This window comes from Ceratina calcarata, unplaced genomic scaffold (assembly GCF_001652005.2).
Source record: "Ceratina calcarata isolate Rehan_Ccalc_2016 unplaced genomic scaffold, ASM165200v1 scaffold155, whole genome shotgun sequence".
In the NCBI taxonomy this organism is placed as follows: domain Eukaryota; kingdom Metazoa; phylum Arthropoda; class Insecta; order Hymenoptera; family Apidae; genus Ceratina; species Ceratina calcarata.
Genome location: NW_017136741.1, coordinates 167,409 through 178,531, shown reverse-complemented (window position 1 = coordinate 178,531; position 11,123 = coordinate 167,409). Strand labels below are relative to the sequence as shown.

General features: G+C 36.8%; 2 protein-coding genes across 4 annotated transcripts in view; both read left to right on the top strand.

The window, feature by feature from the left end:
• The window catches only part of LOC108632478 (fibroblast growth factor receptor homolog 1), a 9,153-nt gene extending 2,394 nt beyond the window's left edge, over positions 1-6,759 (top strand). Inside the window, exons 3-9 of the mRNA XM_018037112.2 lie at positions 2,058-2,245; positions 2,712-2,844; positions 3,059-3,547; positions 3,787-4,285; positions 4,530-4,670; positions 4,938-5,043; positions 5,128-6,759. Of these exons, the coding sequence (XP_017892601.1) occupies positions 2,058-2,245; positions 2,712-2,844; positions 3,059-3,547; positions 3,787-4,285; positions 4,530-4,670; positions 4,938-5,043; positions 5,128-5,235 (1,664 nt within the window). The 3' untranslated portion in view covers positions 5,236-6,759. The remainder of the gene's footprint in view (positions 1-2,057; positions 2,246-2,711; positions 2,845-3,058; positions 3,548-3,786; positions 4,286-4,529; positions 4,671-4,937; positions 5,044-5,127) is intronic.
• Positions 6,760-7,770: 1,011 nt separating this feature from the next.
• On the top strand, positions 7,771-10,752 carry l(3)73Ah (polycomb group ring finger 3-like lethal (3) 73Ah). 3 transcript variants are annotated; one of them, XM_026819704.1, is made up of 5 exons: positions 7,771-7,908; positions 8,361-8,623; positions 8,706-8,851; positions 8,923-9,066; positions 9,141-10,752. In XM_026819704.1, the coding sequence occupies exons 2-5, from the start codon at positions 8,365-8,367 to the stop codon at positions 9,264-9,266; spliced, it is 675 nt and encodes a 224-aa protein (XP_026675505.1). In that variant the 5' UTR covers positions 7,771-7,908; positions 8,361-8,364; the 3' UTR covers positions 9,267-10,752. The 3 variants fall into 3 exon arrangements, with proteins under 3 accessions (XP_026675505.1, XP_017892565.1, XP_017892564.1); XM_018037076.2 differs by having other exon boundaries at positions 7,771-7,987; XM_018037075.2 differs by having other exon boundaries at positions 7,771-7,987; positions 8,330-8,623.
• Positions 10,753-11,123: the final 371 nt, after the last annotated feature.

Genomic DNA, 11,123 nt, shown 5'->3' with positions numbered 1-11,123 from the left:
TTCTTTTGTTGATATTAATTAATACGTTTTAATCTGGATTGTATAATACATTGATTTTCAAAAATTTGACAATTAGTAAGAATGCTCACCTTTTTATTGAAATTGTTGCATGAATGATACGCAACGGTGATACGATACAGGGTACAATACAAGTAGATACGTGTCTTTAGTTTAGTTCTTAATTGTAAGCATGTAAGATTAGTACTTAAAAGATTGGTACATGAAGTTGTAATACATGCAATGCAGAATTTATATTCGATTGGAAAGACACTTCTTTCTGAGATAGATTAAAAATAATTCGTTTCCTATTATTACTGCGTATTAAACATACAAAAATAATTCGATAAAATTACGACTTTCTATCAATTTTTCACTGGGAACGCTATTCCTACTATCTGGTCGCGTGGCTGAAACCGGACCGGGGATTAAACGGTCGTGAATTTTCATGAATCTATAGAACGTTTTCCGCATAAACCGTACATCAACGTGGATTTTCCGAAGAACGTAACCGCGGCGGTGAAGAGTACGGTGACGTTCAAGTGTCCTATCGTGTCCGATCTCGAACCGTATATACAGTGGCTGAAAGTACTCGAGTACCCTACTGACCAAGAGAAAACACCAACTGGGAAACTCCTTCAGGTACACAAGTACAGAGCAGCTTATATGGAGGTGGAGGTTCCTGTGTCTTCTCGATTGAGGATTATTATTAATCGTCGAAGAAATAGATTATCTTTTTCTATTCTCGACTCAAAGATATAGAGTCTGTAGGATTCCAGTGGCCTGTGTGTAATCAGACAACGATCGCGTTAAATAATCTCAGTGACTAACGATGGTGAAGGAAGTCTGTGTGTTTTTCGGTGTTTTTCAGGTGCCACGTAAATTGTACATATATTTTGTTGTTTTTAACAGCGTCTCTTCTCTTCTCTTTAATGTCTTCTCTCGGATATGTGAGAATCGAGATCTCTTGGAGAACCAAGTTCTTGGAAAAATGTGACAAAGAGACATGAAAATGTATAGAAATTAGGTCGTATGCATAAAAATAAAAAGTAAAAGCAATTACTAGATTTTTATGTATAATCTTCTATTAACAGGAAGCAAGTATTGTAAATTTTAAGTAACTACTACTAGTATTTATACTATTTACTTTGTGTTTGAAATATTTACTCTATGCCATGCAAAAACTAGATTTTAAGATTTTTAATTAATCGTGTGTCTGATATTCGAAAATCGCCCTTTATAACAGACAATCATTTCAATTAATCTAGATATAATGAGTAGAACCCAGATTAGTAGCATAAAAACAAATAATTCGTTGCTATCATATCTAGTTTAAACATTATTTGAGATCTTGAATTTTCTGAGATTATGTGAGTATTTCAACATATGTAAAGTCTGAAGCTCCTATGCAACAAATTGAATTTCAGCTGCCAATCTTTTGCCTTTTCCTACTTCATCGTTATTTTTAATCCAGTCGTGAAGTTTGGCATGATTTTGAGGGCAACTGTACAATATATGCAACAAATGTATTGTACAACTGTACTCTGGTGGACACCAATATCTTCATCAATCTCTACTTGAAATCCGATATCTCTTATGTATCTCAGGAATACTTCCTTAAAAGCTTATATCCTCTGATTTCGTCTGTTATCTAAAAATATCACATGATATTCTTCAAACCCAAGGGCATAATGCTCTCGAAAATCATGGTATCATCACATATTATAAATTTTCGGAGACGATCACGACATCATCATGAACACGATCAAAAATTAAGATATGCGATTAGCAGACTTAAAATTATCGTACTTGCTTGAAATTTTAGATACTACGTATATAGACATAAATATTTTTAAATCCGGGAAATACTATTTATATTAAATTGTTCATATTTTATTATTTTACCAAACTTGCTTAAAAATCAACAGTAAATGTTTTACTTGGTTTTATGTGTACGACCCAGTATATTTCTTGGCTCCAAGAGATTTCTTTTCGCCTGATTTCTGCCTTTCGGTACTCGAGCTTGGTAAAAACGGTGGTTGGGTCTATTTTTCCTATAGAGACCGTGAAACACCGACCGATACTGACCAGAGCTCCGAGAAACACGACTGTTCTGGTAGGGAGCAACGTTACTATGATCTGCGAGGTTCTATCGGACATGCACCGTCACCTCGAATGGTATCACGGTTATCACACCTCTCTCGACACTATCAACGAAAGCGATCAGAGTTTGCGGGTGGAGGTCAAGGTGGGCACGTAGAACCTATACTGAAACTGCATGACACTACACACTCTACGCTTTTGCTTGCACCTGTTATAAAAATATACATATTGTATGTAAATACATGTTTCTAGCCACCTCTATACATAACAATATTAACATCTCTCTTGACTTAATTACAAACAACTCTGTAAAATATTTTTCCTTTTGTCCAGTCCCTCATTTACTACACGTAACCTACACGTCCTATAAATAGGCTGAGGATTTTTTTGCAAAATTAAATGCTTACAGTACTAGTTTTAAAATTGTATTCTAAACAAACATTGAAATATCCATTCAATTTTTGATACTCCGGATTGTTTCTGCGTATAAATGCATAGAATTCGCAGTCTATAAAATCTCGCAGAAGCTCGAAACCTTTACCCAAAACCATTCTCGCATGATCTATCTAAACCGTGTTGAATTCATTTTGGAAATTTGTATTCATCAATAGGCAACAGGCGCGGAAAATCCGGAAGTGCTGACGTTACACAACGTAACGATGAAAGATAAAGGCTGGTATACTTGCATCGCCCAAAACGCATTAGGTGAAACATTTAGCAGTGCCTATCTTCAAGTAGTCGAGAGTAAGTAGAATAAAGAATTAATTAAACTCGCAGAAATCATGTGTTCTCACCGATTTTTATGTAATTCAATTACTCAGTGAAGGGCAATATTTTGAATGTCTTTCTGTCGTATTACTAAAATCGGTGATGACACATGCTTTCTGCAAGTTCACCAAAAACTGTGCGTCGCCATCCGCTCAAATATGGAGTTATAAATCTGGATGTCTATCAATAGCCTTGGAAGATCAAGGGATGCCGTTAACGGCGAAACCGCAGATTCTCGTGAACGTCCTCGCCGCCGTTCTGTTCATCTTCTTCGCTGTGGGCGTGGTGGTAGTCATATACATTTTCCATCGTCTGAAGCGGGAGAAGATGAAGAAACTGCTCGCGATCGAAACGGCGCGGGCGGCGGTCGTCACTCAATGGACGAAGAAGGTGATCGTCGAGAAGCAGAATCTGGTGAATTCGCAGAATGTTCAAGAACCGTTACTAATGCCCGTGGTGAAGATCGAGAAGCAAAAATCTACCGTGGTCACGGAGGACAGTAACGGTGGAAGCATCTCAGAGTACGAACTTCCGTTGGACAGCGCCTGGGAGTTGTCCAGAGAGCATCTGACTCTGGGAAATACCTTGGGCGAGGGAGCCTTCGGGAAAGTAGTCAGGGCGCAAACGAACGCCGGGAAACCTGGCATTCCTAGCGTTGTAGCCGTGAAAATGTTGAAAGGTGAGAATCGTATAATTTAAGCGTTTTAATCCTTTGTGGATGAATTTGCATTTTCCTAAAAATAAATAATTGTGCTTAATAATATTTTAATCTGTTTTTAATGGTAAAAATAATTATATTTAATGAGGTGTTCTCCTTGGTTCTTGTGATACCTAGCAGTATTCGATATCCACAAAGGGTTAATATTTAAACATTTTTCTCAATCGTCAACTAATCACCAATTACAAACATAATCACAGAGGGTCACACCGACGCGGAAATGATGGACTTGATATCCGAGATGGAGATGATGAAAATGATCGGCAAGCACGTGAACATAATCAATCTGCTGGGAGCTTGTACGCAAGGGGGGCCATTGTACGTGGTCGTGGAATTCGCACCACACGGAAATCTCCGCGATTTCTTGCGGGATCATAGGCCTTCCTCAGGGTACGAGCCGACGATCGGTCAAGAACCAAAGGAGAAGAAGACTCTCACGCAAAAGGACCTGGTGTCCTTCGCCTACCAAGTGGCGAGGGGAATGGAATATTTGGCGAGCAGAAGATGTATCCATAGGGATTTGGCAGCTAGGAACGTGTTGGTCAGCGATGAATACGTGCTGAAAATCGCTGACTTTGGTCTGGCCAGAGACATTCATTGCCACGATTACTACAGGAAGACTACGGATGGAAGGCTGCCTGTCAAATGGATGGCACCTGAGGCTCTGTTTCATAGGGTATACACCACTCAGTCTGACGTGTGAGTACCCAATTATTTTTATGCAAAACAAAACGTTTAGGATATCGATTTAAAAAAATGTGATAAATAGAAATTTATCAAGCATACCTTCTCATATTTTATATATTTTTATATACTATTATACGCATTCTTTATATTCAGTCTTCCTGCAAATGCATAAAATCCGCAGTCTATTTATATAATAGAATTGTAGGCATCATTCGATGTAAAAAAAAAAGTTTTCATTCCAAATGATGCTTTCCAGATGGTCGTACGGGATTCTGTTGTGGGAGATTATGACATTAGGTGGGACACCCTATCCGTCCGTACCATCCGTAGAAAAATTGTTCCAGTTACTCCGAACTGGTCATCGAATGGAGAAACCACCCTGTTGTTCCATTGAAATGTAAGAACAACTTCATTTCCTGCAATGCATTATACAGGGTGTCATAGAATGAACGACATTCTTCTCAGGATGTGAAAGATGGCAAAATTCTGAGTCAAAACCTCTTCTTCTATTTCCTCTAATCATTAATAACTTCGTTAATAATGATTGGAGGAAAAAGTGGAAGGTTTTTGACTCAGACTTTCATTCTCTTTCACACCCTTATTCTAGAGCACACGATATAGTATCAATCGTCGTATTATAAAAAAATCACGTTATCAATTACAGATATATGTTAATGAGGGATTGTTGGAGTTACCAGCCCAACGAACGACCAATGTTTGGAGAACTAGTCGAGGATCTCGACAGGATATTGACGATCACCGCGAACGAGGTGAGAAATAGTTTGCATAAACGACTCAACAATAACTGAAATACAAGAAAAAATAATTTTTTGTGATTCAACTTGTGTCTTCAGGAATACTTGGATCTTGGCCTGCCGCAATTGGACACGCCGCCTTCCAGCCAAGAGTCTAGCGAAGCCGAAGATGACGAGGGCGATGAGAAATTCCCCTACTTACTGTAAGAATCCGCGAAGAATCGACGAAGAATGTGTACAGTTATATGCAGAAAAACGAAGAACGAGAACGAAGAAACGGAAGAAGAAAATGAACGAAGATACACAGAAGATCAGCGGAGAACGCTGGTGAACGAAAGTCGATCGACTGACCTAGCGAACACGCCAAATAATATAAATCAGTATTGACCTGTTTAGCGCGTATTCCGTAGAGTTAAGAAGATAAAAAAAATCGATCGAGGAAGAAACTCCGGCCTTCAAGGAGACTGATTTTTTAACTGAAGAACACTGTATTTATTTTCCTCATATCTTAATAGCCTGAGAAATCGGATTGAAAACGATCGTGACTGAAAAACGATCTTGCTATGCCTGGAACATTATTTATTGTTCCACGAGATTCTTGTACGTTTCTCAGGTCCTGTTGTTCGTTGAATGATCAACAAACTGTATCAAAGACTTTGGTGCATATCTGAACTACGTTCGCTGCCAAAGCAACAAGATAATAATAAATAACGTTTGTAAAAAATTCTGATGTCGTCCAATTTTATATGTTACTAGCGTGCCATTAATGAGTGCCTTGGGAAAAAGATACGGAGAGAAAAATAAATGTTCCGCCAGGGCTTCTTGTGTTCGTTAAACAAAAAATAAAATGAATGGTAATAACGCGACACGAGTGGTGCATCGGTTTGCACGGGAGAGAATCGTCTGATAACGTGTTTGTAACTAGTCAATTGATAAAAACTTGTACGTTTCTCTGTAACATAGCTCGAACGGTTATTAAACTATGTATAATGTTAATTACTTTTATGGACTTCAGTGGACAACGAACGCGTATCTTCTAGTTCTTGTAGAAAGCGAAAACGATTATACACGTAGGTTGTAAGGAACGATGAGTGACACGTTTCGCTGGCGTTCTAACTAATTTTTACAATTCTAGGAATATGAAGAAATCGTTTAAATACGTAGTGCAGCGGAAGTGTCCTCGTCGTGCAGAGACGAGTGCAAAAAGTCGTTCGATTAAAGATGTATTGTATAATTTTCTACCGAAGCAACGAGAAATAACTTTGCACGTGATAGATAAAATATAAACAGAATTATAAATTTATCGCATCGTCCACGTGGATGTACAATGCAGAAGAGATGTATAAATGGTGCATGCGAGAGGTGCTTAGTAGTAGATAATTTATTTCTCTGTATATTGTTACTTAGGTCTTACTTTAGAACGTTAACTCTTTTTTTTATTATCACTGGACAAACGAAGCGAGATATGTGTAAAATATAAAATGAATTAATTAGTTAATTACCGAAAATTTGTAAAAGCGACAGGAATTTGTACATAGTACCGGCCTGTTTATTTAAAAGTTTTCTCATCTCTTTCTTTTAATTTTTTTTTTCCGTTACCCTGCACCTAAAGGTAGACAGTAAATCAGCATTTACCAAGGTAGATCGTACGTATAGTCTGCGTAAATATTGGATTATTATTGTAACGTCAGTTTCGTCTCGAATAAATCACTGGAAACTGTACCCACATCATTCGATGTCTATCATTTATTTATTATTCCCAAATGTTTTGACAATTTCTAGTCCTCTCCTCTTCCGTTTCGGTTATTATAAAATTAGAATTCTAAGAAGGATTAAGAAAATGTCGAGCAAAAGATATGATTCGTAAATTATCGTTCTAGAAATAGAAATTCCATAATTACCATCCGTTCTGTATTTCAGTAGCCTGTCCTTAAAATACTTTTAAAAAATGAGGGACGTACAAGTAATGATCTGCATTTATTTTTTAGTCCTGCATATTATAAATTCATCATTCTGTTCTCAGTAAAAGTGAAGAAAAATGTTATATAAACTTAGATCTGCAAACGCTTTATGATCAAGCTTTTTTACATTGAAAGGAAGTTTATGTTTCCATACTTCATGTTTCCATGTTTCAAAGTACAGTCCATTACGGATACAAGCTTGGTAGTTTCCAGGAAACTGGATTTATCATTCTCTGAATTTCATCTTTACTTTGCTTTAAATCAGTGAATGCACTACTAATACTTTCTATTAATTCTTGCCACGAAATTTCGGAACTGATACTAATTCATCATAAAAACGGTTTAAATAAATAAGTAATTAAATAAATAAATTGTTACGTCATGAAGACTTTCTTTTTTTATTCAATGAATACTTTATGAAATAATCCAATATAAGAATTTTATTTTTATCTTTTATTGCTTGCTTGTAATTCCCACCTTCTTTTTTGTTCTCCATTTCGCTCCCGAAAGTATGATCACCCGTATCCATAATTCATATTCCTGATAACTGTAGATCAATTTTTTTATTTGGTCTTATATCATTTAAGTAGAAAAAGAAAATACATGCAAGGTTTCAATATTTTGTTAAAATTTTTTTAAATGACCTGCTCGAGGTAGTTAATCCTGTTTAACAATTACTTACGGACAAATTGCGCTTATTAATTGATCCAAAAAATATTGAGTACCCCCACCGCGAGACGGAACCGCGTGTCGAGAGAAAAGTTAACGACAAGACGAATGATGGCGCTCGTATCAGTTCGTTTTGTTGTCATCAGCCACATTTACACTAAGTTGTTTTTAACAGGTTTTTAGTGGGTAGTTTAATTTTGTATTTCTCCACTTAGCTTCGACTCAGCGAGAAAATAATATGCCAAGGATGGTACGGACTGTACGCACGAAACTTCCTAACGAATAACGCGAGTGAAAGTTACCATTGTACGCTAACACTTATCATTCAGGTTAGAATCCGATAACCCACTTTTTACGGAGCAGCGAATTTATTTTACCCCACCGATTATCATCCACTGGTGTCTGTTCCATTCGTCGAACACTTTCGAACGAATCAAACATTGTGACTATTCGATGAATTCTGTGTAATTTAGGTATCATAGAATCTTGCAAATGTTCCTGCTGCACCACCTTATGTGTACCAGTGTGTCAAAGTTATTTTGTTGTTTTTCCCACCCATCGTGACCGAACGATCAAAATTATTACCCACTAATGTGCTTTTGTAATCTATCAAATTTTGGGGTAATTTAGTTGCCCATGAATTCTGACAGTTGCTGTGTGATATATTACAGAGAATAATATTTATTAAATGGTGATTAACAGTGCCATGGAGAGGAGAATCAAGTTAAAAACATTGAACAGCCATATAATCTGCAAGATATGCAAGGGTTACTTGATAGATGCTACTACCGTTACCGAATGTTTACATACATTTTGTAAGAGCTGTTTAGTGAAACATTTAGAAGAGAAGCATACGTGTCCAACATGCCAAATTGTCATACATCAATCGCATCCCCTTCAATACATAAGCTTTGACAGAACTATGCAAGATATTGTCTATAAACTAGTTCCTGATCTTCAAGAAAGTTAGTATTCCTTCTTATTTCATTTAATTTCATTATAAATCTGATGACTACTGATTCCATGATTTGACACGTTTTTCCTCAGCTGAAATTAAAAGAGAAAGAGAATTTTATAGAGCAAGGGGTTTACCTTGCCCGAAAGATATCCTACCGAATACTGGGGATGTCGAAGATGAAAAAGCAACGGCTGATACACACGCAGAATCTGATTATCATCGCACCGATGAACAGGTAAAAATATTTTAAAGAAGACGCATAGATTGAATAATTTCTCTTTTACTGAGTAACAAATATTTTCACAGGTCAACGTCTGTCTGGAGTGTATAAACACAAGTTTAAAAACCCTTAAGAGACGGTTCATCAGGTGCTCTGCCCAAGCAACCATTACGCATTTAAAAAAGTTTATCGCTAAGAAAGTACTGAGTGGAATGGAAAAGTATCGAGACGTAAGTAAACATTACGCGAGATTAATTCCTTCTTTTTAAATGTACGAGTTACCGATTGAATAATGTCTTTACAGATCGATATTTTATGCAATGATGAACTATTAGGTAAGGACCATACATTGAAATTTGTTTATGTGACGAGATGGAGGTTTCGGGACCCACCTTTAAGGCTACAATATAGACCACGAATAGATATTTAAGAATGATATCTCTGTGTTCGATACGCGATCGAAGTCACAAAGAATCTTGTACCTATCTCATACGTTTTCTAGTTCTATCCGTGTATTGTCTCGTCATAGTACTTATTTCTTAGCTTTCACGCACCAAATGCGAAAATAATTTTTAACGATGGAAGAAAGATCGCCTCGAAATTACCGTCTTTCTACCATATCGCTGTAACCAGATTACGATAGCTTGAGCACCGCGTATTGTTACGATACAAGTTCTGTCGTTCTATACATCCCAAACATGTTCTATTCCCTTTCTATTTAGTATTCGGGGCGTTCTTAAACTGAGTTACATTAACTCGACCTTTTAAGATTCGTCGCGCATCAATTGTAGATTTGTATGAAGCGTAAGTGTAAGTAGACCAAGAAATGAGAAGCGACGCGAAGCTGTAACGACGAGAAAACAGGAAACAAGTTTTTTCGTTCGCTCGTAGTATCGCTGAACGTAATTCTAAATATTTAGTTACACTGTTATATATAATATTCTCGTTAACGCGACACGTCACATGGTTTGTTCGAACTTACCGCAAGGATCTTAACGATGAAACAATCTTACGTACCAACAGGCAAAATTTTAGGCTGGTGACCGTCGTAAGATGCAGTGCCGTAATCGAAAGTTCTAAGTATAGAAAAAACACTTAAAACAATGAAAGTCTCAAAAAACACCGACGAGGTCTTATCTAGACGTTTGCAATCGTAGACGTGCGTACAGCAGAGGCATCTTCCGACCTTAAAATTTCGCCAAATTGTAACGGCTTTATTTGTACGTAAGAAGTCGTAGTCTTACGTTAGGATCGTTACGATTCTTACAGTAAGTATGCACACACCATCACGTATTCTTGTACGGATACAATTCTGCGAGTTTGTTGCTTTTTCCGTAACGCAACACGGAACAAGATTGCCCTTCTCGTAATCTTAAGACGTGAATTTCTTTTTATACATACCCTGAGTGTATATAGAATATTTTTGACAGAATTCCGATAATATTGCGCGTAGACGCAGCTTTGTATTAGAGGAAAGAAACATAGGAGCGGGCGAGCGAGAGAAGCTGGGTCCGGTCACGATCGATTTTGGACCCTTTTAACTTTGTATGTTTACGCATTATATACATTCTAACATGGCGCCAAGTTTCTCTCAATGCCGGAGATACAAAAAAAATTTTATCAGATGCGACATATTTTCTTGATGGATTTGATAAGCATTATGACGCGTTGAGCGAAACGCGGGCCGATTGTCGCTTGTAGTTTAATGAAATTGTTTCAGCGAACAATGTAAAGCGAAAAACACGTGTGATTGTATATAATTATTCTAGGGGGAATAAAAAAAGTGAAATGAAATCGATTTTATAAAGTAGCGGCATTTTGTGAACGCTAGGGCTTATACGTTGTACACTATGTGTGTATCTCTATAAATTATTAAATAAATATGTTTTGTACAGTATTGTCCCAGTTAAAACTAACTTAAATGCGAATTTTTCACTAACATCCCCAAACTCATACAATTGCATGTAAAACAGCGTCAGATTAATTATCGCGAATATTAATTAATCGAATGATTCGAAATAGTTTTGCACTTCGAGGAGGAAATCCGATCTTCAAATGTTTCAATATTTCTTTAACAATTTGTGAAAATTATAACATGCATTTGCGCCATTCTGCGACAATCGCACGTTGCAGATGCGAATGTGCAAAGTTTTAACGCACCGGTTACAGACGTAATAAGAAAATTCAATAAAAACGATAGTAAGCAATAAAAATAAATGTTATAATAAAATTAATTAAACAAAACGTAAAAACTCACATTAATTTCTAGCAGAAAAAGGCGCGGAGA